The sequence below is a fragment of the Ailuropoda melanoleuca genome, chromosome 14 (genome assembly GCF_002007445.2).
Source record: "Ailuropoda melanoleuca isolate Jingjing chromosome 14, ASM200744v2, whole genome shotgun sequence".
Classification (NCBI taxonomy): domain Eukaryota; kingdom Metazoa; phylum Chordata; class Mammalia; order Carnivora; family Ursidae; genus Ailuropoda; species Ailuropoda melanoleuca.
In genome coordinates, this window is record NC_048231.1 from 30,768,281 (window position 1) to 30,784,370 (window position 16,090).

Below are 16,090 nucleotides of genomic sequence, written 5' to 3' on the forward strand. Positions count from 1 at the left end.
CCCACAAAGTTCCTTCCCACTGGGATGCTGCCACCTCCTCCATGAAGCCTTCCACCCACGCAGCTCTTGGACATTTCTCTTTTTTGAACACCCCAAAAACTTTTTGTGTGCACTACTTGTTTACCTAGCAAGACACCGAAACCCCTTTAATGTCACATCTTCTTGTTTAGATTACAAACTTCCAAATAAAAGGGATCTGATCTTTTACTCTCCTATCGTTCTGTCCTGCACACAGCTGGCGCTCCACAAATGCTTGAGGACAATGATATACTGAACAGGATTCTAAAAATTGCCTCGCAGCCCTCTCTTTTGTGTCCGGAAGCGCCTGAACTTCTCGACTATTTGTGAGACAGCACAGACCTCAGGGTGGGACCGGGGACTGGGAGGTCAGGCGCCCATCTCCCCGTCTGCAGCAGGTGGTGACCCCCTGAGGCCACCACACCCCTGCCCCACTCTGGAACAAGAGGGTAGGGACCCTATGTAGCCCCCAATCCCTTCATCTTATCCTCCCTAGCTGGGCTGCCCTGATTCTAGCTGCGTTCCTGTGTTTGTCTGGGAGGGAGGGTGGGAGAAGTTGAAGCCAGCTCTGGATCACCAATGGATGATTGGTCCTCAGCAAAAAGAGTGGAGTTAGCTGGGTGTCTGGGTTCTGGGGGTCCCAGGCTGGGTCACTGCGTCCCAAGAGCAGGTCTGTGGTACACTGAGAAACTAGGAAAATAGGGTGCTGGTGGGGGTGGGGGTGGTATGTCTGTGTGTGTATCAGCCGAGATTGCCAGACTGTCTCTTCCTGGGCAGAACTGTCTTTTATTCTGAGATTAGGGTCTGTTTGTTTGTTTGTTTGTTTATTTTTGCCGCGTTAAACCTCCTTTCTATGAAATGGTTGGGTAGATTGATGGTGGTTGTTAGTTTTTCATGTCTTTTTGGCAAAATAAAAGATTGCAGAAGGCAGATCTGAGAAATGCTGCTCTCATGGTTTCAGTGGGATTGATTCCTTTTGTGTTCCCTTCATCCCACTCCTGCCCCCGCCACACCTGGCAGTCAGACAGTCGATCTCATCGGATCCTCCTTTGCTGATTTGGAAGATGCCTGGGGGCTTGCACACTGTGAGACGGTAGTGGGGCTGGTGGATGTCTCTAGGGCCCCGTCCCTGTGGGGAGTTGGGAGGGTACTGTAGGAAGCAAGTCTCTAACTCTCTCTGGGCCCCATTTTCCCCGTCTGAGAAATGATCCCAGTGATCTCCAGGTCCCTGCTTGGTCTAACGTTCAGCGATGCCCCGAGTACCAGCTGAAAGGCAGCAGAAGCTGATATCCTAGAGTAATACTGGAACTCGGGGGATTGACGTGCCAGCTGGAGGTGACCTAGCCTTTCTTCCTTCTGACGGCTGGAAGGGCAGCCTGTGGAAGAGTCTAGAACGTATGGGTACACTTTCAAAAGAAATGAAGACCCAGAAAGGAAACTTCTGGGTCATCACCCTGACCGAGTACCTGGAAGGAAATGCTTTTGCGCTTCTGTGGGTTTATTTTTGAAAAGCCATTTTTGAAAACAGTGCGTTGGTTTTGGAAGCCCACTTTGGGGCTGGGGTGCTGGTATCCTGGTAGAACTTGCTGGCTGGACGGTGGGTCGGGAAGGTTCTGTTGGAGTGGCGTCTCTGAGTGTGACTGGGGTTGTGAGGTGGCCCCTGCTCTGGCCATTTTGTGTGCGAGCTGGGGAGAGGCTGAGGAGATCACAGGCAGCCTCATGTCACAGAGCTCCTGGTGGGAAGTCTGTCCTGTCAGGGTTTGAAAGGGATGAGGCCCCGAGAGAGGGGGCTCCCTGCTGGGCAGGCTGAGGTTGGAGTAGGGGCGCCCCGTATCAGGCCCAGCACTACCCTGAGGTGGCCAGCCTGTCCCTGTGCAGGAGGGGCTGCAGATGACACTGTGTACCTGCCTCCCCCACACGCAGTGTTATACAGTGAACCCAGACCCTTCCCTCCTGTCAGCGTGGCCTGGAAGGAGAAAAAAGCGATGGGTGGGTACAGAGGAACTTCCCCTCTGCCTAAGTGTCCACAGGGCAGTGGGAGGGCCTTACTAACTGCGTACCTGCCTGGCTGTGAGCCTCTGCCTCTGATAGAAGAATCTGGAAGCCACCATCATGGCCGCCACCTCCCGCTCGCCCCACCTGCCAATAAGTCCTCTGCTGCCTCAGGCCCATCTCCTGTCCTGGGGTGGAGCTTGAGGAGGCTGCCCCAGTGGCTTAAACAGCTCTGGTGGTCGAAACTTCTGGTGGTCAGAACCTACTCTGGCAGTCAGCAGAGCTCCTTGCCCCCATCTTGCCAGTAATTCCTGGGAGCATTCCTACCCTGGTCTGTACTTGTTTGAAAGAACAAACCAGCCTGCTATGAAGTGTCAGTTCCCTTTTAAAAGAAACGGCCTAGAGAGCGGTTGTGGTCAAGGCCTGTTGCTGCTGTGTGCACTGCGGCAGTGCACACTCAGGCCACATCCTATGGGCTAAGGGCACCAGCCCCAGGGCCAGGCCCCCCTGCACCCTCTGTCCTGGTACCAGGCAGAGTGACGGTTCCCCCAGAGCCTGGCTCCACCCACAAACCTGGAGCCCAGGGGCAGTAAGGATTCTAGGAGAGGGAGGCCAGGGTGGGGACCTTTGAGCCCAATGGTGAGAGGCTGCCCTAGAGGGGCCCATCCTATGGGGTACATCCCCCCATGAAGGTGGTCCCCATTTCCTCACTGACTCTGGGATCTTTGTCAAAGCCGAGAACTTTTTATCCCCTAGTTAAGAGATGGGACTTCAGCTGTCAACACCACCCCAACTCCTTGACTGACACTTGAGAGGAGGTATCAGGGCTGATGAAAAAGCCTGTTTTCTGAAGATGGACAGAGGAGAGAGGGGGATGGAGAGGGACAGCCCAGGAGGGGGAAAGGGGACCACAGCAGTAGCAGAGAAGCCTTCTTCCGCATAGGTTGTCCCACAGCTAAATTGTTCCCTGGGTCTGTAAGTGTGCTTTTTCACCCCCTCCAGAGACTAAAGAAATAAAGGACTCTGCATCTGAAATTCACAATCCGATGATCTCTGGCTAAAGGAACAAGCTATTAAGAAGGGATTCACCAGGGACCTTTCTCCCTAGCCTTCCTGTCTCCAGCTTCCTTAATCTCAATCAATGTCAGATGGATACTGTAAATTTCTCTAGGGATATTGCAATTCAGAGCAAGAACTTAGCTTCTACAGATGGCATCTGATGATAGCATTTATTCATTTATTATGCTTGCTTCTTTCTGTTCTTGACATTTTTGACAGAACATCCATCTAAAATATATTGAGATTCTTTTCTCAACTAATATCTTCTTTATCCATCCTCAGCCATCTATCCATCCATTCATCCATCCATACACTCATCCACCCCTCCTCCCATCCATGCACCCATCCTTCCATCCACCCACCCATCCTCCCATGCATCCTACCATCCTTATACTCATCCATCCATCCTCCCATTCTCCCATCGAAACACTAGTCCATTCACCCATCCATCTGTCCACCCATTCATTCATCTATCCATCTGTCCATTTACTGAACAGTTGTTAAACATCTAGGAGTTTCCAGTTTATCTATTACAGAAAATAAGAGAAATATGCACATAATTAAATCACAGGTCACTATATAAAATCATGCCTGTGTTCTGTTACACCTGAATTACAGTGAGCAGGAAGGACTCTCTGGCAGAGGAGACATCTGGATTGGGTCTTGAAGGATGAGTAGGATTTTAACAGCTGAAGTCAGGCATATGCAGAGAAGGGCCTCCTAGATAGAAGAAAAGCACAAAGCAGGAAGGTGGGGAAGGACAGGTTGTGTGGGGGAGCCCTCAAGAGCCTCATCTCGGGGCAGGGAGGAAGAGTTCTGTGTGTGATGAACCTAGAAAGGGAGTTGGAGCCCAGATGGCAGCAGGTGGAAGAGTTTGGATTTGACCACGGTGGTGAAAACCATAGGTCTGTTCCCCCACTTAGAGCGGGGCAACCCTAGGCAAATCACTGCCCCTGTACCTGTCAGGACACCTTTCTCCTTCTCCTCTGCCATGTGGAGCAAGGAGGATCCCTGCCTCCCAGGGTTGTCGTCACCATTACGTGAGAGGATGTTGGTTCTTAGCTGTTTGGGCTGAGATTAGTTGAGAGGTGTTACCTGTATGGATATGGGGGGGTGCACTATTGATTCCCCCCCAAAGTTTATTATATACCTGAAAAAGGTCACACACAGACACACAAAAATATCGACATTTAAAGCATCAAACATTTTTCTCTCTTTGAAGCTACACCCAGTCTGAGTGCATGTTTACTTAATTTTGGTCTGTGGGCACAGTTTTGATCTGTGCGTATATGTTAGTCTGTGTGCCTCTTTTTTCACTGAGTGTTTCCTGTATGCATTTTTACATACCGGGCTGTGGACATATGTTACCCACATATCATCTTGGATGGCCTCATCATATTATGACCATTTTAATGGTTGGAGTTGACATGTTAACTTCTTTCTAATCCCCTCTGTTTTGAATGAAGCTCCTGGAAACCTCTGTGGGTCTAAAGTTGGAGACTGTTTCCTTGAGAAGTATCACCATCCTGGAGTACTTGAATTCAAGGGTATAAAGCTGATCCTGTTGATTGGCCCCTGAATTTTAATTGGGTGAAAATTTTAGCTGAACACTTCCCAGTTTCCTTGAAGCTACGTGTGGCCATATGATTAAATTCAAGATGGTGACATTTAAATGGGGAGTGTAATTTGTTTGGAGATGTCCTTAAAGAGAAGGGGGCATGCCTTTCTGTCCTTTCCTCTTTCCTGTTGGCTGGATTGCAGATGTGATGGTTGGAATTGAAGCAGCCATCTTGGACTCTGAGGTGAATTTGAGAATGGAGGTTCCTAGACATGTTGGAGCATCATCCCATCCCTGGACTACTTACTTGGACTTTTATACGACAGAGGAATACATATCTATCTTATTTAAATCACTGTTCTTTTAGATTTTCAGACTCGAACTTAATCCAACATAAAAAGTTTTCTCTCTTGTCACATAGTACCAGATTGTGTCAACAGTGATACCACTGCTTTGCAGGGCTGCCTGAAGGTCTTCATTCCTAATGGACGTTGGAAGGAGGAAGAGGAGGAGAAAGAAAAGGCAGTTTTGTGTCGACCAAGGCTGTTATTTCAAAGACGAGATTGCAAACACTTTCTTCATCTTGGGTGTTCGTGAGTTTTAGATTTCACCGGAAGCTGCAGACTTATTACTCTGGTTTGAGTTCTGACTCCCAAATTCTGGACTTTGATGGGGTTAAATATTGCTGAGCAATGGTGTCTCTTCTTTCAGCCTCAGTTTCCCCATCTCCGCCGTAGAGAACTCTCGAAGGTTAACCCTCCCTGTGCTGACCTTCTGCAGCTCCTTCTCAGATAGAGTCTTCTGTCGCCCCAGCACCAGAAAGGCCAGATCCAGTCTGAGCAGTGCCTGTGTCCTTGCTGGCTGCCTCCATCCATCCATCCATCCAACCATCCATCCATCCATCCATCCATCCACCACCTCTTCTTTTTTTTTTAAGATTTATTTATTTACTGTAGAGAGAGTGTGTGTGTGTGTAAGCAGGGGGGAGGGGCAGGGGGGAGAGGGAGACAAGCAGATTCCCCACTGGGCAGGGAGCTGACGCAGGGCTCAATCCCAGCACCCTGAGATCATGACCTGAGCCGATATCAAAAGTCAAACATTTAACCAACTGAGCCNGCTGTCGGTCCAAGACTTACTTGTAACCCATTTATTACTCTTTCCATCCCACGCTTCTCTGCCTCATCTTTAAAGTTTTTTTTTTTTTTTTTAATTTTTATTTATTCGACAGAGATAGAGACAGCCAGCGAGAGAGGGAACACATGCAGGGGGAGTGGGAGAGGAAGAAGCAGGCTCACAGCAGAGGAGCCTGATGTGGGGCTCGATCCCAGAACGCCAGGATCACGCCCTGAGGCGAAGGCAGACGCTTAACCGCTGTGCCACCCAGGCGCCCCCCTCCGCCTTTTTTTTAAGTAGGCTCTACACCCAGCCAGCATGGAGCCCAACACGGGGCTTGAACTCACAACCCTGAGATTAAGACCTGAGCTGAGATCAAGAGTGGGACACCGCCCAGGTGCCCCACTCACTGCCTCTTTATTGGGCACTTGCTGGGCGACAGGACAGGTTTGTGCTGAACACTAGCCCCTGGAGGTCTTGAGCGATCACCTTACCTCTCTGCCTGGGCTCGGGAAAGATTGTCCTGAAATGGCCCGGTTTGGCTTCCCCTCCCGAGGATAGCACGGGCTTATTCGGAGCCTGTAAGAGCTTGCTCTGAGCCGCCCTGCACAGCCCAGGATCGCCCCCTGGGCATGAGGAGGCCCTCAGGGCTGCGTCTGGGAGCCCCTGCGTGTGGCCTGGGATTGAGTGGGGTGGGCTGCCTTGACAGGCTGAGCAAGTGTCCCTGGAGGGGGTTTGAAAGACAGTCAGGGGTCTTCTTTTTACAAGCCAAAGCTGCCTGCATCCCTGGCCCGCATCGTCAGATGTCAGGGATCGGTGTTGCTCTGGGGAACCCCCAATCCAGCCCCTACTTGCAGATGAGTCTGTGGCCCAGAGAGGGGGAGTGATTGTCCTGATGCCTCACAGTTGGACCCAGGCTCTTTCCAAGGCTCTGTGAAGGTGCCTAGGCCATTCTTTTGCCTGAGGCATCGGAGATGGGGGTGGGGGTGGGGTGGCTGGCACATCAGTCTTCACTGGCTGCCTCTCCCTTAACCCTCTGGAAAATGTGAGCTCTTTCCTGCCTCAGAGACTAAGCACACTCCACCCCCTGCAAAAAGCCTTCTGGGCTGTCTAGCTTCCAGGGCTGTTATATACAGTTGTGCAGGCTGTTCACTGCACAGGGACACCTGGCTGAGAGAGAAACCAGTGGGGGCTAAAATTTCATTTTCTTGCCAAGCCATGTATAATGTCAAGTGGTGGGGGGTGAGAAGATTGCCTGCATTCATGGGGAGGAAGGGCACCTTGTTCTAATGTACACAGAGGAACCGCACAGGCTAGCAGGGACCCCGGACAGCAGTAGACCCATCACCACCCTCGAAGCCTTGTTCCTTGCGCCCGTCACAGCATATTCTCTCTCCGTGGCCCCAGTAGACTATAAGCTCCCCAGGGCAGAAAGAGGGACTCATCTTGGCATGTGTCATTGCTGGCCCAGCGTGCTGAGCAAGAGCTGTGAGGGCTGGGGGTGGTGGGGAGTGTCCAGCTCAGGGCTTGGGAAATGTTTTTCAAGTGAATATATGGTAGGTTAATGCCAAGGAGAGGGGTGGGGGGAGGTTACCGGGACAGAGGGCATCTGGGAGAAGGAAGGGGGCCACAGGGAGGCCTGCAGCTTGGGGGGGTGGGGAACCAGTAGAATAAGGGGGTGACTGGACAATCTTTGGGGGCCCCCCTGGGTGGGAGGCCCTAAGAGCAGAGGCTGTGGCTGGAGAAACCAGAGGCCCACAGGCACACCTGGCCTAGCCCCCAGCCTCATTTCTGCAGGGCCTGGGCCAGGGCTGCGCTGGGCCCTTTGACTCCCACCCAGCACAGTGTCCTGGTGCTGGTCCAGCCGTGACCCGACGATTCATCCTTGCCTCAAGGACCCTCTGTCTTGTGGGGACACGGGAGTGACATGCAGTGCTGTGCCTACAGGATGCGGGATGGCCGCCTGGAGTGCTGGGGTCCCTGCTGGCTGAGGGGTGTCTGCTCAGACAAGGGGGTGTCTGGGAGAGCTTTCCTGGGGAAGGCAGAGACACGCTGAGTGATGTCTGGGAGTTTTTCAAGTGGGGAGCCATCATGGCCATGTTGGGGGTTGCTGCGGGCTCAGTGTGCCTGCCCTTTGCACTCTGCACGGATGGAGGATGGGGTGTGCAGGAGAGGGGACCAGACAGCAAGAGCTCTCAGGCTGTATCCTGAAGGCCATGGAGAGGGAGATGGGTGTGCTCCCCATTTTAAAAACTGAGCCCTGAATTCATTTCCTAGGGCTGCTGTCACAAAGTGGCACAAACTAGGGGGGGTTTAAAGCAAGAGAAATTCATCCTCTCACAGTTCTGGAGGCCAGGAGTCCAAAATCAAGGTGGCAGCAGGGCCGCGCTCCCCCTGAGACTGGGTAGACCCCTTCTTGCTCTCCCCAGCTTCTGGGGGCCTGGGCAGTCTCGTGGAGTCCCCGGGCTTGTCAGCTGCGCCCCAGCCTCTGCTTCCTGGTGTCACGGCCATCTGCTCCCTGTGTGTCTGTCTCTGTCTAGTCTCTTCTTACAAGGAGACCGGTCCTACTGGACTCGGGCCCGTCCTGCTCCAGGATGACCTCATCTCAACTCATTACATCTCCAACAACCTTCTTTCCAAATAAGGTCACATGAGGAGGTGCTGGCAGTTAGGACTTCAACATATCTTTTGGGGGGACACAGTTCAACCCGTAACAAACTAAAATTAACGTACGGTAAAATTCACCTTCTTTTGTGTTCATTTCCATACACTTGGGCACACGTAGATGGTTGTGTCACTGCCACCACAACCAAGACACGGAGCGGGCTGTCACTTTCCAAAATTCCTCTGTGCCCTTTTATAGTCAGCCTGCCCCTCCTCCATCCCCCCATCCTGGCAGTCACTCATTTCTTCTGGGGCCTTACGTTCTGCCTTTTCGAGAACGTCCTAAATACGCTGCCCCGTGAGCCTGGCTTCTTTCACTTAACTGAATGCATCTGCGATCCGGCCGTGGCTGCGTCTCAGCGCTGTGTTCATTTGTACTGATGAGAGGACCTCGTCGTTGTGGACGCGTCACCGCTGGTTTATCCATTCACCCATGGCAGCACATTGGGGTTGATCCAGTTTTTGGCAATTACACACAAAGCCGCTGCCGACATTTGCGTAAAGGGTATAGGTTCTGGGTAGGGAGCTCCATGGGCCCGCTTGCCTTCGGGCTGCCGTGTGAAGAAGGACGTGGGGTGGGGGAACAGCACGTGGGGAGACCAAAAGGAGGCCACAGCAGGGGTCTAGGTGAGCAGCGATGGTGGCCTGGCCACATGTCTTGGCAGTGGGGGTGGGGCGAAGTGGGCCCACTGGACTGTAGAATGCCCGGGGCCTGGGGGTGGCCAGGGTGGGTGCCACGCCAGCGTGGAGGCCTGAGGTCCACCTCCCCAAAAGAGGCTGGCTGTTGGAGCTCAGCGTGACCGTCTGGACCCGAGGAGCTGACAGGTGGAACACTACAGTGTACCAGGTAGGGGTGCGGACCCAGGAGCAAACTGTCCGGATTCAAGTTCTCCTCTCCTCCTGTTTCCTCAGCTGTACAACAGGGATACTGATAGTCCCCAATTCACAGAGCCGTTGTATTCTGTGAGTTATTACCTGTAAGGGGCTTGAACCAAGTCTGACACATAGTAGGTGTTCAAGAAACCTCAACCATGGTCACTGGCCTTCTGCAGGGCCTCCGCTCCACACGCTCTTGCCTGCTTCACTCATCCCTTTGGCAACAAGCCAGTCTGTGGTGCCTCTTGTGGCTCTGTGGGGCCATGGGTGACACCGTCTTCTGGGCCCTGTCCCAGGTCTGCCCCAACTTGCTGGGAGAACATGAGGGGCCTCCTTTACCTCTCTGGTCATTGTTGCCTCTACTCACGCTGTGCGGTGGTACAGAGCCCCACTGTGTGCCAGGCTCTGTGAATGGCATGCGGCATGGTGGCCACACACAGTAGGAACTTCATAAAAACACGCAGGTGAGGGGCGCCTGGGCGGCTCAGTCGGTTAAGCGTCTGACTCTTGATTTCAGCTCAGGTCATGGTCTCAGGGTGATGGGATCGAGCCCTGTGCAGAGCCCAACACAGGGCGTGGAGCCTGCTTAAGGTTCTCTCTCTCTCTCTGCCTCTGCCCCTCCCCCCTTCCCTCTCTTTAATTAAAAAAAAAAAAAAAAGACGTGCAGGTGACCTGCTCAGTCTGTGCAGAGGCCCAGGTGAGTGACTTTCGGGGCACCCCCAGCTTTGGGGGCTGGCAGAGGCTCTCCTGTAGTTGCCACAAATCTCATCCTCCTGTTTTCCTCCCAAATCCACCATCCCCCTCCGACAAGAACTGACCGAGCTGTCCCCCCAGCAGCCGCAGCAGCTCCCTGGTTGGAGGTGAGCAAGTGCCTGGCTTGGGCTCCACAGGGAGATGTGTGGTGGGTCCTTGTTCAGATGCCGCAGCAGCTCCCAAGGTCTGTTGGAGAACCTTGATTGGAGACCAGGGTTCATGTCCAGGTCATGACTGGTGCTGGCCTAACGAGGGAACGTTTGCAGTCAACCCTCAGGACTCTCAGATTCCCTATTTGCACGTTCTCCGTAACCCCTGAATCATAGCAGCTCAGAAGTCATTTGCAAACATGCTCAGCATGGTAAAAAACTGGGATCCTCTGACATGCACGTTCCCACCTGAGGCCAGATAAAGCGAGACGCTGCCTTCTTGTTTCTTACCCTTCAAACGAGGGTCCTTGTCGTTGTCTGTTGAGTGCCATGGTTTTCACATTTTTTATGCATTTTGTTGGTGATTTTACTGTTTACAGTGTCCCCCAACCACAGAGCTGAAGTGCTTCCTAGCGCTCCTAGATGCAAGAACACTGTGATGGCCTTGCAAGAAAAGGCGTGTGCTCGAGAGGCTTCATTCAGGCGAGGTATATGCGCTGTTGGCTGTGAGTTCAGCATTCATGCATCGAGAATATATATTAAGTAAAGTGTCTTTAAAAAGAAAGGCACATAAGGAAGGTTATGTATTGATCAGTTGATGAAAATGTTGTGACCAGCGGCTCACAGGAACCTCACCTAACCCTGTGTTTCCCCTGGACGGAGTGGTTCGGTATTCACTAACTCAGTGTTCACGGTGACTACAGAACATAGCAACCACAAAAAATGAGAACCGATTATATCTACATCGTGTAGGTAAATTGGCCCCAACTCGCTCCCCTGCGCCGTCTGCACTTCCGCTGCTGAGCAGCTCATTCCTCTGGATTAACAAGTGCCCTGTTCATGTATGGTCTCTTCTTCAAACGCACAAGTCCTTAGGATAGGCACTATCCTCCTGGCCCCGAGCCTCAGTCCTCTCCCCTCCAGGGAAATTCAAGACCTGAGAGTTTCCAAGAAGGGGAGTGGTCAGTGCTAGTATTTCATATTCTGTGGTTCTTTTTTTTTTTTTTTTCTTTTTTTTAAGCAGGCTCCCAGCGGAGGAGCCCGATGTGGGACTCGATCCCGGAACGCCGGGATCACGCCCTGAGCCGAAGGCAGACGCTTTAACGACTGAGCCACCCAGGCGCCCCTTATATTCTGTGGTTCTAATAGAAGAATCTTTGCATGGGTGCCTGGGTGGTTCGGTCAGTTGGGCATCTGACTCTTGGTGTCTGCTCAGGTCATGATCTTAAGGTTGTAAGATCAAATCCCATGTTGGGCTCCGCGCTTAGTGGGGAATCTGCTGGAGATTCTCTCTCTCGCTTTCCCTCTGCCCCTCCCCCCACTCATGCCTGCATGCTCTCTCTCTCAAATAAATCAATCTTGAAAAAAAGAATCTTTGCAAGGAGCAGCATATCAATCAAGGCAAATAAAAAGCGAGGATTCTTGGCATTCATAGATCTGACCCTAATAATTACAGCAGTTATGTCTGGAGGGTTTACATCAGGCCCCTTTGCTGACAGCTTTTTTTGAGTTCATTATCACAGCCCCAGGAGGCTGGGGTTACAGTGCCCAGTTTACCAGTGACTCGATCAGAGCTCTCAGCAGTCAGTGGAAGAGCCCAGACCTGGATCCAGCGTTGTCTGAGTCCAGAGCCACTGTCCTGAGCCCCTGAACTCCGTGCATCCCAAGGTCCCAGGTCCTTGCTGCCTCTCCTAGAGCCAGGTGTGCCTGGAAGGAATGCTGTGGACCCTCCCCAGCCTTCTGAGGTTACCTTCTGAGGGGGTAACCTCCTCGCCACCTCCCTGATTTGGCCCTATCTGGATGGGCGAGCTGAAGAACCTGCAAGGTGCGGAAAGGTACACCCGGTCCCACCTGCTAGTGTCTCCCTTGTCATCCTCTGGCCAAGTCCCACCCTGGAACCCCTGGCCTGGGAGTCACGGGGAGACGGTCTAACCTGGGTAGGTTGGCGTGTGCCTGTCAGGCCTCAGGATGGCTCCCTCTGGCTCCTTACTCTGTGCACCCCAGTGCCCCCCCACAGCCCCCAAAGTTAATGAACCAGCATCCTTGGCTTCCTCCAGCTTCCCACTCTGGAAAACTCCGCGGTAGTGACTTCCCTTATGCTAAGGTGTCGGGGATTGTGCCCACTGTGAAGTCTGCCAAGGACAGGTGGGCGTCGCTGGCTGCAGGGAGCAAAAACCCAAACAAGATGCAGCCCGAAGGGTGGGATTTCAGGCAGGGAGTGGGGCATTCCGTTTGTGTTTCAGGGTAGGGCTGGGCCCAGGAGGTGGCAGCTGCCAAGAGGCACCAGGACTAGTGAGGCTGGCTTGTTCACATGACTTGCTTACCCCCGGTAGAGGAAATGTGGTCACAACAACTGTTGGGTGGGTTGCAGGGTGACTCAGTGTCACCAGGGGTGGAAGGAACGAGAGGCTGCAGTAGTTTCCTGCAAGGTGCTGTCAGGGCCCGACGTCCGCAGCCTGCAGCCTCGCCCCACTCTGCCAGTGTCCGAGGGAAGGCGAGCCTCGAGCATCAGCACTGCATTTGGCCCTGGAGCCCTGGGTCGGTGCCGTACCTGACCCCACCTCCAGTTTAGAAATGGGGTTCACTTTGTCGAAGCTCGTCCCATACCCTGTGGTCGCGGTTCACCCTTCCAGCAAGCCCCTGAAGTGGTGAGGGAGAGGGGGAGTATTCTTCCACTTATTTCACGACTGAGAGAACCGAGGCCCAGAGAAGGAGGGAGACTTGTCCAAGGACACACAGCAAGCCCATAGGAGAGGCTAGAATAGACCCAGGCGCCCTTTTCCCGGCAGAGCATTTTCTGCACCACTCCGCTGTCCAGGATGAGTAATGTCACCAGCGACCATTTATTGAGCCCTTGTTAAACTCTGGATGAGGTAGGCTATCTTGTCCTCCCAATGCCTTGTAGGGTCAGTGCTGCTCTCAATCTCGTTTTACCGACATTGGAAGGCCAGGCACAGAGTGGAATTTGGTCAGGCCCCTAGAAGCTCAGGACAGGGAAATCCCAGCAGAGATCCAGCAGGAGGAGGGGCCTGAGGGCACAGAGGCCCCTTGTCTCTCCTTCTGGGGTGAGTCATGTCCACCATGGGCTGCTGCTCTCCCCCCTTGCCTCTCCCTCCCCGGCCCCAGTGTCAGGTGGGGGAAGGGAGCACCGCACTCTCCTTCCTTTTTCCCCCAGATAATGGGGAACCACTGAGTAAGCAAGAGGCAGGGCCAGAGGCCGGGGTCATGGTGGGGCACATGGGCCACCACGTGTCGTGGGTGCTCATGGAGGTAAGGAGGTTGGCAGGGGCAAAGGACACACCTTCTCAGAGCTGTTTTCTGAGCCAGGTCCTCCCTTGGGAAGGACAGGCAGCAGAAAGGTGGGTAAGGACTCTGGGAACTTTGTAGAAGTTCGGGGAAGGAGTAGTGGGCTGGGATCTGTGAGCAAAGCCAGACCTGCAGCCGGCCCCCTAGAGAATGGTCCTTAAACCCTGGAACAGGTGACCCAGAGCAGAATCCTCCCCTTGAAGAGCTTTCTAAACAGAATAATGGCGAATGGTAATAATGTGCATATAATTTTCGACATGCATATAATTTTCCTGTTTATCTTCTTTCTTTCTTCTTTCTAATTAAAAAAAAATCCCTGGGGGCGCCTGGGTGGCACAGTGGTTGGGCGTCTGCCTTCGGCTCAGGGCGTGATCCTGGAGTTGTGGGATCGAGCCCCACATCAAGCTCTTCTGCTGTAAGCCTGCTTCTTCCTCTCCCACTCCCACTGCTTGTGTTCCCTCTCTCGCTGGCTGTCTCTATCTCTGTCAAATAAATAAAATCTTAAAATAAATAAAAAATAAAAACAAATCCCCACGTAGTACACGAATTCACACGTACTGAAAAGATTTAAACCGTATGAGTCTAGACCTGTGTTGTCTAGTACACGAGCCACTAGCCACACGGAGCTGTTTTACAAATTAAATTAATTAAAATGAAGGAACACGGGCGTCTGGGTGGTGCAATCGGTTGGGCATCCGACTCTTGGTTTCAGCTCAGGCCATGATCTCAGGGTTGTGAGATCAAGCCCCATGTCAGGCTCTGTGCTCAGCATGGAGTCAGCTTGGGATTCCCTCTCCTTCTCTCTCTGCCCCTCCCCCAGTGCTCCCCCAAATAGATAAATAAATCTTTTAAAAAATAATTTAAAAAATACAAAATGAAGTAATAGTCTTCACCAGCCATACTTCAAGTACCCCATAGCCACAGGCAGCTGATGGGGACCACACTGGACAGGGCAGGCATAGAACATTTCCGTCATCATCCACCGTTCTTCGCACAGCACTGACCACACCGGAAGCTGGGAAAACTCTCCTGCCTGGAAAATCATTTTTGGAATTGGGTTGGTTCCTTTGAACCGGTTTTGAGTTCTGTATGTCTGGGTATCCACCTTTCCTCCCACAGAATTCCATCTGGCCTGCCCAGCTACTTGGCCCTCTGGGTATGAGGGTGGTATCTCCCATGTTTTCCAGATGAGAGGAAGGTAAGAGGGCGACAGGTAAGGGGAGGGTGGGGCCAGGTCTGTCCCTAGGAACAGAAGCCCTTCCCCTTGGTTTGTCCCGGGTGGCTGAGGTGTGGCCAGGCCGGGGCCGGGGTGATCTGTCTGAGTCCCCACGCATAGTGCCATGTTGTCTGTGACAGGGAGATGCGGATGAGCAGATGGTCTTCGGGAAGACTCGCCCCTGGGCATCCATTCCTCCATTGTTATTATGCCCCTGAAGTGTTTGCTTATTGTTTTCTGATTTTCGTAAGAGAGTACAGACAAGGGTAAAGAAGGAGGAAGAAGTCACTTAATCTCGGGATTAACAACCACTGTTGGACCAGTTTATACTCGCACGGACAGAGCAGGAGGGCCCTGGCTCTCCCCTGTCCTCCAGGGCCCTCGGTAATGCAGGTCTTCTTCGTGACAGCCGTTCTTGGGGGGCTCTTGGAGTTGTCATGCCAGAGTCCTAGATTCTTTGTGCTGTTGAGAAGCTTCACGCACTTGTCGGCCATTGGGAAATCCTCTGGGTGAAGTTCAAGCGTCTTGCTCATTTTTCTATTTGCTTCTGCTTGTCTCATGTCTTCTTTATTGATATACAGAAGGTCTGTGCTTCGGCTGAGCATCAGCCTGTTGTTGGTTATGCGAGTTACCAGGATCTTCTCCCGCTGAGGGCTCGACTTTGCTCTCTTAATGGCGTCTTGATGAACAGAAAGTCTTCATTTTAATGCAGTCACATGTATCCGTTTATTTAAGGTCGGTGTGTATGTACTGGTTAAGAAGTCTTTCTCTTCCATCGGATTATGAAGGCACTCTTTATTTTCTTCTAGAAGCTTTTTGTTTTGCTTTCCACATTTAGGTCAGGACAGAGTCTCCCTGGAACTGATTTTTGTATTTGCTGTGAAGAAGAGTCATGTTTCTTTTTTCTGCCCGTGTGCATAGCCCATTGTCTCAGCACATTTTGTTGCAAGGATTGCCCTTTCCTCGGTGTGCTACTGTGGCGATGCAGAAATCAAGGGACAGTGCATGTGTGGGTCTGTTTCTGGACTCTTCTAGTCTGCTGACCTACGTGTCTCTCCTGCACCAGGACCACGCCATCTTAACCACTGTAGCTTTAGAATAAGTCTTGGTACCCGGCAAACAAAATCCTACCCCGTTCTTCAAGTGTGTCAGGGATACCCTTGGCCCTTAGCCATCTCCATGTGCCTCTTCCCGGAACACCTTTGGGAATCGAACTGGAATTGCATTGATTCTTTAGATCAGTGTGTAGAATTCATACCTTGGCATTCCATGGACAAGATCTGTCCTTCCATCTGTTCTCATCTTGCATGTTTATAATGTTCCATGTTTCATCTTATATCATAAGCAGGAATCTGGAGGGGTTTGGCAGAATGGATTAAGAATGTG

General features: G+C 52.3%; 1 protein-coding gene across 1 annotated transcript in view; it reads left to right on the forward strand.

Moving 5' to 3' along the window:
• Positions 1 to 10,590: 10,590 nt before the first annotated feature.
• The window catches only part of RIN3 (Ras and Rab interactor 3), a 105,492-nt gene continuing 99,992 nt past the window's right edge, over positions 10,591 to 16,090 (forward strand). The window contains exon 1 of the mRNA XM_034643225.1: positions 10,591 to 10,670. Coding sequence (XP_034499116.1) covers positions 10,606 to 10,670 — 65 coding nt within the window. The 5' untranslated portion in view covers positions 10,591 to 10,605. The remainder of the gene's footprint in view (positions 10,671 to 16,090) is intronic.